Source organism: Ostrea edulis, chromosome 7 (genome assembly GCF_947568905.1).
Source record: "Ostrea edulis chromosome 7, xbOstEdul1.1, whole genome shotgun sequence".
NCBI lineage: Eukaryota > Metazoa > Mollusca > Bivalvia > Ostreida > Ostreidae > Ostrea > Ostrea edulis.
The window spans coordinates 81,474,191-81,488,358 of NC_079170.1; the positions used below are offsets into that span (position 1 = coordinate 81,474,191).

A 14,168-nucleotide genomic window follows, 5' to 3' on the forward strand; every position below is an offset into this window, starting at 1 on the left:
TAACCATGCCAGGACAGGGTTTATACATTCCGATACTGGTATTGGGTGTTGCTGTGTTTAAGGCCAAGGTTTGAACATTCTAGTAGAGTGCTAGCTGTCTTACCGGTTCCAATGATCGAAACAGGAGTATGTGTCGCACTGCCTCAGCCAATCTTTGTCTCTGTACATCAGACTTCGGATGGACAATCTAAAAGCAGAGATTAACATATTTACCCAGGCTGCTAACAAAATCATTTGGGTATGAATGCATTATATGAGCATCTATACATCTAATTTCAAACATATGTATCACTGTGTGTGTGTATGCATGTGTGTGTGCATGTGCACCGTGTGCATGTGAGCTTAACATATAATATACAGGACTCATATAAGAGAAATTAAGTCTCAAAAATCACATTGCACAACCAGGCGTCTCTCTCTCTTGTAAAGTTATAGTGTAGTAAATCATGATTCAGATGTTCAACTGTCAGGAATTGAACAAGTTATGAAGCAGCAAATTGCAACAGAGAAAAAGTACATAGGGACGGGGTCGTTTTAGTCTGAATTTTAACAAAAGATGCACATGATAGAAAATTTATTGTGTGACAACTGAGTTTGGACTGTTTACTGCTGTGACACTGCACCGTGACACTGCGCAGTGATACATTAGAATGAGAGGAAGTTTGGGAATCCGTGGTTTCCTGTGATGTAGGATCACGCCATTCATTGGTAAGTCACACACAAACAATTGTGCTCATCTAAAACATCCCAAACTACATGAAATATATTCTGACACTGTTCCTCTCTGTTCCCTTGTGTAAATACAGTGTATAAGATGTCAATTAACAAAACCAGAGCCAATAACAACCCCCCATCAGATGACCTTGACTTTGTCATACTAGTCACAAACACTCTGGTCAAAAGGAGCCTTTTATGTCAAGTGATGTATGTCAGGACGTGCAGCGGAAATGGGCAGAAGGACATACAATGTACATCTACTGACAATCATCATACTTCCTGTCACCCCCCCCCCCCCAACCACCATCACCCCTTCTAACTTCTACTCTTATAACAGGAAACAACTTTGTTGAATATAGACTTAAAACTAAAGATGTTTCATACTAGGCTGCTGTTCCAATAACACAGCTGTCAACAGCCGAGTTAGAGAGGTACTAAACTCAAAGTTTTCATTGTCAACAGCCGAGTTAGAGAGGTACTAAACTCAAAGTTTTCATTGTCAACAGCCGAGTTAGAGAGGTACTAAACTCAAGGTTTTCATTGTCAACAGCCGTGTTAGAGAGGTGCTAAACTCCAGGTTTTCATTGTCAACAGCCGTGTTAGAGAGGTACTAAACTCAAGGTTTTCATTGTCAACAGCCGAGTTAGAGAGGTACTAAACTCAAGGTTTGCATTGTCAACAGCCGAGTTAGAGAGGTACTAAACTCAAGGTTTTCATTGTCAACAGCCGAGTTAGAGAGGTACTAAACTCCAGGTTTTCATTGTCAACAGCCCAGTTAGAGAGGTACTAAACTCCAGGTTTTCATTGTCAACAGCCGAGTTAGAGAGGTACTAAACTCAAGGTTTTCATTGCCAAGGATCTAGCTTTCTCTTGTAATTTAATTTGCACAGTCATTGAATTAAAAACTGACAAATGACCTTGTAAACTGCAATGATGTTGATATTCTTTTATGAATTCTGACTTTTACTTGTAGCATGTTAACTCAAACCAAAACATTTTATCATCGTCATAATACATTTAAGCGTACACAATTGAGTTCTATAATACACAGCTATTAACACTTTTAATCCTCCTTAATACGTCCTACTACATCGAACACTCACAGCATTCCGTTGTGGACTTTAAGTCAAACTTGACTATCAAGATTATCAAGAAACATGGAAATTCAATACTACACAAAGTTAACATTACAAAACAATTCTTTAAACTTCTTAGCCCTGCATTGTGTGGTATTTAATCTTCAGTAAACTCTTTACTGTATATATACCCTTGTCTTCATCACTGACCTTTTCGTACTCGTCATCGCTTTCTGGATTATATGGAGCAGCAAATACTGAAATGACAAGTTAGAACTGTATTATAGCTTACAGCTACAGGTATACATGTACTAGAATTAACAATATAGATCACAGTCTAATACTAGAATTACAAAAATTTCGATAATAGATAGATCAGTTATATACTAGAAAATGTTTTACAAAAATCTAGATAATAGATATATCACAGTAATATACTAGAAAATGTTTTACAAAAATCTAGATAATAGATATCACAGTTATATACTAGAAAATGTTTTACAAAAATCTAGACACAATTGTCCCACCCTTTCTCAAAGACCCAAAAAGAATTTGCATGCATACTACCTCATGTGTAAAACTTGTCACAGGTTATTCAATTTATCTAAACAAATTATTAATTTAAATTATATCATTCAGGGACATACTCGATCTGCAGACTATCTTCTTCAAAGTCAATATGAAAAACAACAGAAAAATCTAAATCTATATTCTAATAACTTCCCCATTGAATAGCAAACTCAAAATTTTCATAAACAGTCTAAAAGGACAAGTGTTAATACTAAACTGTATAAGATATCCTGCTTTTATATACTACTAAAGAGGTCACACCGTTTAAGTTATCTAGATCAATAAAAAAATCCCAGTGTTAAACGAACATGTACAGTGTATGTTGACTTTCTTTTCATACAACAACTGGGGAAAGTCGGTAGACTATTTTGTGACAACATTTTGTGTATTTAATAAGGTAACAACATTTTGTGTACTTTTTAAAATCAAAACAAAAAACAGTGCAAAAACAGAAATCCCCCCCCCCCCCCTACTTTTCTTCATATGAAAATGCACTATAGGCTTTGTAAACCTTTGATCCAGCATAAAATTTCCCTTAACACTCTGACAGTCCAAAGCAAGGGTCATGCTCTGCAATAATCCCAAAGGATTTCTGCTCCAAGTAATCGAGTTTAAAGAACCTCATTGATTTTTGTTTCCCTCGATTCAGTGGACATCAACAAAATGATGGGTCTCTGACCACAACTTTCTGGCCAATAGCAATGAATTGGCTAACAAGTAAATAAGAAGAGAGCATCACTATGTAAGGTTTCCCTGAAATATTGCAAGAACAAATGATTTTCCATCCACATTATGAAGCCTGATCTCCCACTCCCTATTAAACTAAGAAATAATCAATGGTTATGTTGTATGAAAAATATTGTTTTATCACAATTTAGCTAAAACTAAAATACATGGACTGAAAATATGTAGACCTATAACTGCTAATGAAATACATGTACTGAAGATATATATACCCGTAAGAAATTCATGTTAATGGCAAACAACTCAACTTTATGATAAATGGAATTACTTCAGCTTCTCCATTGTCAACTTATAATTCTCATATTCATGTAGGAATTTTCCATTTAATATCACCTGCATATTACATGTATGTTTGTCTTTCAACTGATTTGATACATGAGAGCATGTTCTGCATATGATCAATTTCTAAACTGAGACAGGCTACAGACAAACAAGTTGATGTTATAGGAGTTTCAACAGTCAGCATTTCTCAAACTCTATGGTTGTTCTGATTGGATCAAATGCTGTCTGACATGTTTCATACCAACTGTCAGACTATTCTAATTTTGACTACAGATTAATCCGTTTACCTGATCAGGATACTGGGCTTACAGCAGGTGTGACTGCATGGTCAACAGGGGATGCCTACTTTTCCTAGTTAACTGATCCCATTTCCAAAGTCTGACACCTTTGCCCTACTTTCAATTTTCTATTCTTTATGGGATTTATGAGACTGATCACTGTTTGCTATTTTCACTTTTTTTCCTGTACTAGTCAAAACTGCAGTGGCCTAAACCATGTCAAGGTCACAGTGATCCTTCAAGGACACCTTGCACTAGATAGGCACATCTTGAGTGTCCACAGATGAGTTTTGACAATTTCACTGTCAGTAAATAATATGATGTCTAGAAATTATCGAAAGTTCTACAAAATATTCTGAATATGCCTCCTCTAACACAGGTCTCTAGAATACAAGTTTGTTGTACCTAGGAAACCTTGCATGCTGTCAACTAAGTTATTTTTTTTGGCATTGTTTTCTTTGTGAAGTCAGTATTAAAATTGTATTTACAGTTCCATTAAAACCCCTCTATTACTGAATCAAAACAATGTTATATAGCCAATTGTAATTAAAGTTCATTTGCATGATTTTGTAATTAGTGGTAAAAATTTTCTGCTTGCATGCTAATCAATTCTTAAAAACAGTAAGTGGCTTTATGCATGTAATGTTTTGACAATGATGTCCTTGGTAAGGATTGGTGTAGGACTTGGGGAGATTCTTCAATAAGAACATGTCTGGACTCAGACAGATCAGTTGATACAACCGAACAGGTAAACAACACCACAAGTCTAATACTCCGTAAAAAATGGGTTAATTTCAGGACCACTGCAGGTTCCTTAATTATGGATCTATCACAGGGAGATAATTCATCCTGTTTATAATCTGCTGACATGGTGATGGTCTATTCCTCTTGAGCAAATTGCAGCAATTAATTGCATGCATTTCTACACTGACAATTAGACAATTAAAAGGAATGTTGAAACCATTTCTACTAGAATTTAAAACATGTACATGCATTTCATTTACAGTTGCTAAAAGAATTAAATATATGTAAATGTACATGAAAAGGTGAAGATAACAAACAGTGATCACTCTAATAACTCCTATAAGGAATGCAAAATTAAGAATTATAGACAAATATGGACCCCTGGACACACTAGATGTAGGATCAGTGCCTAGGAGGAGTAAGCACATCCCCCGATGACCGGTCACACCATAATTAATAATGTTTAATGAGAAAATAATAAAACAAAACAGGTACATGTACATATATTTCCTACATTTATACTGGCCTCATCTGATTCGTATCCATTTCAGTAAAGAGGAAATTTATGACCACATTGGTGGTTTAAAATCAAATTATCGCAAATTTCTAAAAAATCACATTTTAAAAATACATCCTTAACAATACCGCTTTGTTTAGGTCTATTTCCTAGAATTGTGACACTTGTTGATACAAGTCAATCATAAATGACCTTCAAAGCAAACAGCCAATCATAAATGAAAATGTTAAGAATTGCAAGCACTTACCAGATCCTCTTCTCGTCCCTCGAGAATTTAGATTGGGCGGGGGTTCTGTAAATAACAAAATTATACATCAAGCTACATGTACACCATATACAGTCAAACATTGTTATCTCAAACACAATGGTGCCAAGAAAAAACATTGAGTGTTCGAGCTATCAAGGTTGAAATACATATCCTTGGTATTTAAGGTATCGATGATTGAGATACTGAAGTTGAGCTGTACTGTATAAAGTACGTAATTACACAGAATTCTGATGTATGTACAAGGACAGCTTAATAGGTCACCGCGTACACAGAAGTAACTCCATATAAGTATTCTGTATACTACTGATAAACACAGTACAAGTAAAATAATTCATACACATGTACCACAAAACTATATTAACAGCTCATTACCCTATTTATTGTTTATCAGTTATAGCATATAGAGATACGGTTTATATCATATTATTGACTTAAAATGTATTCAAACAGATATGCTACATGTACAATGCCATACCGATTCAACCACATCATCCTCATCCAAAAAATCGTGGAAACAGAATGATATCCTTAAAAATACACACAAACCTAAAAGATCATGGAATACGATAAAATTTGTGTCTGTTATTGGTGCATCTGTACATCTTAAAAATTTTGTCAAATATCCACCCGTCTTTAAAATCCAAATATTTTGTTTAAGAAAATGAAAACAAAGGAATTAATTGCCTGACTGGTGCATTTAATTTCCTATTTAAAAGATTTGGTATCAGATTTTGAATACTATGTAACCATAGTGTTTGACTATATAAATTTGTCAGATCCAACTGCTTGAAAAAAAAAAGTCAATTAATAAGGTAAACAAGTTTTTTTGAAAACTATCTAGCATACATATAACCTTCACACAAACTCCGCTTGCAAACACCATCATAAACACAATTAAGGAAATGACATCATTCATCGTCATGGAAAACACTGTACCTTCCTCGTGCTCTCTGTCGTCGGCCAAAATCTTGGGTTCTTGAGCTCGACATTTTTGTTCCATTTCAACTCGAATGTTTCACATGCAACTGATCAAAAATTCCAATCCAACCCGCATTTATAAAAATGAAACAGACACAAAAAGCACCACTTCCAGCCAAAGTCTCGACGACAGAAGTTTGGGTACCTCGAGTACCTGTGATCTGAATATTGGATAATGATGAGATTGAACAGCGATTATACTGCAAGGCTATACAGCGATATAAAAACATTTCCTACATCAAGGGTAACATTCCCTTGATCACAGACCCACATCTAGCATGTAATGTGTTCCCCTCCCTCCATTTAGGTCTTGTTACTAGACTTGTAATTCGCCTTCAGAGAACCAAAGCAGCAGAGACTCTAGCAAAATGGTCACCCACGTAACAATGTTACAAATACAGCCTTATTCTTTAAAAATCATGTCAAAATGCCCCGCAATTCTGTCATGTCTATAGACCTAGTATTGACCCATTGAATCCAAGAAAGACAGGCTTGGTTTTGTATCTTCAATACAAGTTAACATTCTTCTATGAATATGTCATTATGTTAGTTGATCCAGGGCGATTTGTTTGGACTAGGCCAACTCTAGGATGATGTTAACTGTCTGACTGAGCCAGGGCAATCACCGATGACATAATCTCTAGGTTAAGTTAATTTCCTCTTTGTAATTAATGGGAAATCAATGTAACAATCTTATGGCTGATAATTATAGTTCTAACTGAATGAACTTCACTATATTGCCTTAAATGCTGGACACCATTAAGACAAAGTCTTCCACTGACTCCAATGTGCATTGCCAAATGGTTGGCACTGGATGTGATTAACCATACGTATGTAACTTTGAGACTTAGTGAAACCCACTGTACCATGCCAGTAGTAGCTGCTGGCAACAGAGAGAAGGGTTATAATGTACCCCTTGAATAATTTTACACAAATTTCAAAGGAACAATTGATTACTTGCACAGTATGTATGATAAATTCAGTTTATGAAAGAGGGTTTTCTGACACACAGCAGACAATTAGAAGTCTCCAAGGATTTTATAAGACCAAATGAATAATTGCTAGTCAAGTCCCACATCTTTGGCAAAACTTCACATTTTCAGTGTCAAGGGCTTTTTAGTACAAATTTACAACTTGCCCTCCAGTAAAAATCTGAAGTTTACTCGTGTGTCACAACAGGCTTACAATAAATGAAGCACTTGAAACAGTACATTGTAAGGTCTCTAACACCCCCTCCCTCTCTGTATGCAAGTTCTCTAACACCCCCCTCCCTCTCTGTATGTAAGGTCTCTATCTAACACCCCTCCCTCTCTGTATGCAAGGTCTCTAACACCCCACCCTCTCTGTATGCAAGGTCTCTAACACCCCCTCCCTCTCTGTATGTAAGTTCTCTAACACCCCCTCCCTCTCTGTATGCAAGGTCTCTAACACCCCCTCCCTCTCTGTATGTAAGTTCTCTAACACCCCCTCCCTCTCTGTATGCAAGGTCTCTAACATCCCCTCCCTCTCTGTATGTAAGGTCTCTAACACCCCCCCCCCCTCTCTATATGTAAGGTCTCTAACACACACACCCCCCCCCCCTCTCTGTATGTAAGGTCTCTAACACCCCCCCTCTCTGTATGTAAGGTCTCTAACACCCCCTCCCTCTCTGTATGTAAGGTCTCTAACACCCCCCCCCTCTCTGTATGTAAGCTTTAGGTCTCTAACACCCCCCTCCCTCTCTGTATGTAAGGTCTCTAACACCCCCCCCCTCTCTGTATGTAAGTTCTCTAACACCCCCTCCCTCTCTGTATGTAAGTTCTCTAACACCCCCTCCCTCTCTGTATGCAAGGTCTCTAACACCCCCCTCCCTCTCTGTATGTAAGGTCTCTAACACCCCCCCCCCCCTCTCTGTATGTAAGTTCTCTAACACCCCCTCCCTCTCTGTATGTAAGGTCTCTAACACCCCCCTCTCTGTATGTAAGGTCTCTAACACCCCCCCCCCCCCCCTCTCTGTATGTAAGGTCTCTAACATCCCCCCCCCCTCTCGATATGTGTTTTTCTTTTACAGCACTGCCATGGAGACAATTATTTGGACAAATTAAGATGATAAATTTACATCTGTATGTATGAGAGGTCCTCCCAAGTAGACAAAGAACTGTGCCTGCAGATACCAATTAATTGTTCATTTAAAGGTCAATAAAATATATGTTGAATTCAAATTGTGTTAAATATTTCTGAACACACACATATTGTACAATTAAATTCTCACCTGTGTGTGTGTGAAGCATCATATATATAATCTTTACTGATCAAACTAATTAATACACATATACTGTCAATGAGCACTGTGGAGGTGGAAATTGAATTTTGTCAATGAGCACTGTGGACGTGGAAATTGAATTTTAACACGTACAACCCTGCATGACCAGACTGGACTGTCTGTGTTGTACAGATGGGTATTGTATTCAGTTGCCATAGGAATGCATGGCTAATTACAATCTTCTCAGGGTAATCTTTTATAGTCTTGGACCTATGATTTGATCCTGCTGGTAAGATTAACAGGACTGGGAGGAGAAATTGTATGCAGTTGCACTGTGGGATTTTAACATCAAACGCAGACAAGACCTAGCTGAATAAGAATGATCACTGTGTCATTAAGAAAGACCTAGATTTACTTCAAGTTCATAAATCTCTTCATCAATGCTATGCTGGAGGTACATGTAACTGTGCATGTGTAAATGTAAAATTGATAAAAACAACAGTCTTTTTATAAATATTGAACAGGCCAAAAATAAAAATTGATTTGTTTGATGTACTCCGACTGACCCGTGAAAATCGCCCCTACCCAATCATTTTTTTCAGTACATTTAATTTTTAATTTTTTTTTTTATTTGGTTTCCAGGGAAATAGACATTGTTTCATTTTAAAGGTTTATATTTTCCAAGAAACTTTTTTGATGAATGTTTTATAGCAATAATTATTAAATCTGTCTTGTCCAATGTTTAATGAAAACATCAATAAATTTCTAAGTCTGCGTTTTTATGACAATAATCAATTTTTTCGATACTGCAAAAAAAACCACAAAAAAACTTACCTACCTACCCACCTTGAAAACTGTAGGTCGGAGTACATCAAACAAACATATTTTTAATGATTAAAATGCATATAAGACTCTTTTATTTAACACAATGTGTCCATAGCATGTCCTGCTGCAGTTCTTAATGTCATTTTAGATGTAGACTGCATGATATTTATGGTAATGAGTGTGTCGCATGTCACATATAATATCATTTAACATGAAACAACTCTACCATGTCTACAACTGCCAAAGCTCCCTGGAAACTGTTCATTGTTTACCTTAAGAGCTCTCTGATCAAACTGTTCATTGTCTAGATCTTAAAGAGCTCTCTGATCAAACTATTCATTGTCTATCTTAAGAGCTCTCTGATCAAACTGTACATTGTCTATCTTAAGAGCTCTCTGATCAAACTGTACATTGTCTATCTTAAGAGCTCTCTGATCAAACTGTACATTGTCTATCTTAAGAGCTCTCTGATCAAACTGTACATTGTCTATCTTAAGAGCTCTCTAGCTCTGATCAAACTGTTCATTGTTCTCTGATCAAACTGTTCATTGTTCTCTGATCAAACTGTTCATTGGCTTATCTTGAGAGCTCTCATGAAGTTTTCTAATGAAGCATCAGGTAAATAACAGTTAGGTTGTGAAACACACAGCATATATTATATACATTCCTATTTGCACCTCTGCCCTCAAAGTATAATTCGACAAATCATGGTTCAAACCTATGTTAAATTCCTGGACTAAAAACCTTAAATATATTTAAGAAATACAATCTTAATGCAGAGCTAGGATTTGCCACCAGCAATCACCTTTTTAAAACCAATCATGTCAGAGCTCGTGAAAAATCAATCGAGTGTCAACCTGGACACGGACCCAGGGCCTCTATATGTCAGCTGATCTATTGAGATCTGATATATAGATATATATATTATGCATCATGTGATACACTGCATGATTATAACTGCACACCCGTAGACTTCCCTCTCAACACAGAGATTTATCCTCCAGTTAAACTTGAGTAACAAAATACAGTTAGACGATGATTTAAAGCTGGAAACCAAATGTTACCAGTAAAAAGAATATCAAGCCTCATACAGAACTCAAAACAAGAGCTTCTGAAGCATCCTGTCAATGCTCTCACCAAATGAGCTACATATATTGAGAGAAGATCTGAGATACTGACTGATTAATCACATGGAAAACCATCTGAACTCCATCCTCAGTTTGTCTGTTGGAAGGAGTTCAATTCTGTCCTTTTGGAGGGAATATCCTTCTGGATTTTAAAACTCTCAAAAAACAAACAAAACAAAAACCCCCAAAAAAGATCTGAATGATTTCTCCATCCAACAGGTTGGAGGACCAGGGCCTATCAGCTTTAAGTTAGTAAATGGGTGCTAAAATCAAACTACAATGACATAAAATGAACAGTAATGCTAACCCTCATTTATAGGAGATACCTGTACAATGTACCATCATGAGTGCCTACCATGTCTAGTGATGCATTTTAAGACAAGATGGATGGACTTTACAACCCTCTGAGAAAACAAATGTTGTTGACCCAAATAAATTGAATAATACTCAGAACTGGTGATTGCAAGCATCACAATAGGACCCCTACTTTGTGGCATTATTGGCTAATTGCAAGGTCCATAACTCTTTCAAATCAAGGTCAAGAAACCCAAACTCGAAATTGATTTGTATAGCCCATGGATGCTTTGTTGCTATAACCAATTGACATAAGTTCATGTATAAATTTTCAATTCCATAGCTGCTGAAATAGCTTAAAAAATCTCAAAAACTGTCAAATTCCTATAATTTAACAAGTTAAAGGTCCATAACAATGTCAAAATAACAGTTGTAAGCCATTGATATAATTACATGTACATAAATTTCCAATTCAATACAGCAAAAATAGCCAGATGGACACACAGACCCAGACTGATCACTGCAGGACTCCCACCTACAATTCACCCTATATAGTACTTAGATTTTGCAACAATGAATTAGCTATCTAACCTTAACGAGTCTACAAATAATTAACTTTAATTTTGTATAGATATTTGCTGTGTGTATTCAGTCTCACACAAATTTTTACTGTAGGGCTTAATTCCTAGGCAAATCTAGTTGCATTGATACATGTAAAACAGACTCATAGAGATTATAAATATATATATATATATCACCGGTATTACATCCATCAGAGGTGGGATGATATTACTAAAACATAAAAATATTTCTTGTTAAGTTAAGCTTATCAATAAACAGCTTTATGACACATGTATGCATTGATATGAAACGATTCAAAAAAGACCTTTTAACAAAATGTAAAATGTAGAATTCATACAAGACATATCGGATATCAATAAATGTGCATGATGTATATTATTAGTTAGTGTAATCAAATCAGCAGAAACTTTGTATTTTGATGTCACTAGAAGCTAGCATGGAAATATAGCTACCGAAGTGCAAATAATGATCAACCTGTGACGGACAATGAGAATGCTGACCTTGTCCATATGAATTTTAGGGATTTGGGAACAGTATCAATTTCTTCATGTTCAAAGCAAATGTGATTTGATTTTTTTAATTGTATTTTGTCGATTGTCAAAAAGATGAATAAAATAACTACTCATTTATTAACATAATATTGACTATTGAGACATGTATTGATGCATTGAGATCTATGTAGTAAATTGTACATATAACATCATAACATGAGGTCTGTGTATCGTCCCAACTTAGTACCCAGTTGTTCGAAGGCCTGTGAGTGTACTGTACATGTATTTAATGAAAATTCAAAATCATATTCCTTACACAGAACTTGTATGAAAATAAATTGTTAGAGGGTTGCTAATGCTGTATGCATCATATTGGGAAATTCATAGTTATCATGAGCCCTTTATGTGACAAAACAGCACAATTTTGTAGAAGATTATCTCACATGCAAAACGGCCATATTAGAAACCGATCAAATCCAATATAAAAAAAATTCTTTATTTGCGACACTTTTTGTCAATAAATCCCCCTCTCCCAGACTGCTACCTACTAAGATACAAATATAAACATTATACTAGCTGTGTCAAAAAGAATTCCATACTTGCACTGACTGGTTTTTGATTGATAAGATGGATTTCCATTGCAAACTTGCATGTACAATTTAAAATTAAATGACGATTTATAAAATTTTATGCATTCGGTCCCTAGCTAGGAGTCATATCCAAAATATAATTTTTCTTTTAATTGTATTAAAAATAATATATATTTCATACAAAAGTCTCTCAAAAAATATCTACACTGAAGTCACAAATATTTTAGTTTTAGCTTTGATGAAATAATTTGAAAAGAAACAAATACTTATCTAGGCCTAACATGTTTAAAAAATTTCATAGTATCTTCTAGTTGTTTTGTTTTTTTCTCAATAATAATTTTGTTCATATGACAATATTTCATTGTGCATCAGAATTAAGAAGCAATTAAATGGCTTCATTTTTAGTTCAAGACATGGTATTGTTTGAAATATATGCAAAGGAAATTTGGAGGGGGGATCACAAACTGTATGAACAAAGATATCTTTCCTTGCATAAAGAAAATAGTAATGGGACAGATTGATCTACATGTAATTTGATCAAAGGAAGCGCCACTCGGTGTGCACTGGTTGTAAATATGCTGTCTATATTTTACAATTCCATTGAACAAAAAATAAAAGTAGATTCCATAGTTGTTGTCACTGTTTTGTACTAGTTTGTTTCCTAAATGACGAATAGTGGTGACTATAAAGTTGTACAACATTATTAGTAAAAGCAAGATTATAATACCTATTTATTACTATCTACTTCGATTGGATTACATGGTGTCGTACTATCACACTCCACCAACTGTTAATAACAATGCTTTATGACTGCAATATCTCAAAATGGTTATCCATCAGGTATTTCTCCATAAAAGTCTTAAATACCGATAATGCTCAACGACATAGCAACTATCAATGAAACTTAGGGACTTTCTCAAAATGTGGGCCTACCTGGTTCTTCGTCGTCGCTGTCAGTTTGCATTGGTTCCTCTGGGGGTGGACTCGCTGCGAATCGTACTCCTCCTGATCGCACATTTTTAACTGAACTGTCATTATTTTTATTTTCATTTAGTTTAACGAAGTAATCAGCTGCAAACTGAGTTAAATCACTTGGTCGTTCTTTTAACACTGCAACTGTAAAATCCTGCAGTAAGTCTGTTAAACCGGTAGGAATTTCGAAACTCATAATTAAGTGACAGAATATCCACGATAAATGTTAGATGAAAAGAATCTCATTTAATCCAAGGAGTCAAAGTATATAAATAACAGCTAAAGCATCTAAATAAGTTTTTCCTTCGTTCCCGTTTACCTATCCATATCGAAAGTCTAAGGACAGCTTATGTTACTACACCATTGACGTCATTACCGGTTTTCCAGAAATTTAAAGGGGTCCAAAATGAAATAAATTCAAAATATATATCGCAACTTTATATGCTTCTATACTTAAATATTAAAGATTGAAGAAAGAACGGTGGAAAATTTTCACAACAGACAACACCTGAAGAAACAGAACAAGGGACTAATTTTTATCTACTGTGAGCATGAATATTTATAACGTGTAGAGGCAAGGCCGTCGTACGTATGCAAATTCGATCCGATTACCCCAGTTTTATGATGTTAAGGGATCATGATTCCTGAATTTATTTAAAGTACACGATAGATCAACTCTTAGAAAAAATTTCGTGTTCGTTTTAAAAACAAGATTATATCTTGTTGATATTAAATGGAGATGTAATACCTTTAACACAAGACATGTAATGTGAAAATTTTAAAGGTTACCTTACTTTGCGAATTGTAGAATTGTAATGCAATTTTACGAGAGAGAGAGAGAGAGAGAGAGAGAGAGAGAGAGAGAGAGCTG

The 14,168-nt window shown here is 35.5% G+C and overlaps 1 protein-coding gene across 4 annotated transcripts in view; it reads right to left on the reverse strand.

Annotated features, from left to right (window-relative positions):
- LOC125654311 (cAMP-dependent protein kinase type II regulatory subunit-like) overlaps positions 1-13,885 on the reverse strand; it is a 39,283-nt gene extending 25,398 nt beyond the window's left edge. For all 4 annotated transcript variants that reach the window (XM_056145471.1, XM_048884217.2, XM_048884216.2 and 1 more), the window contains exons 1-4: positions 13,259-13,885; positions 5,176-5,220; positions 2,004-2,050; positions 104-187 (exon numbers count right to left, since the gene is read on the reverse strand). In XM_056145471.1, the coding sequence (XP_056001446.1) occupies positions 104-187; positions 2,004-2,050; positions 5,176-5,220; positions 13,259-13,493 (411 nt within the window). In that variant the 5' untranslated portion in view covers positions 13,494-13,885. The remainder of the gene's footprint in view (positions 1-103; positions 188-2,003; positions 2,051-5,175; positions 5,221-13,258) is intronic.
- Positions 13,886-14,168: the final 283 nt, after the last annotated feature.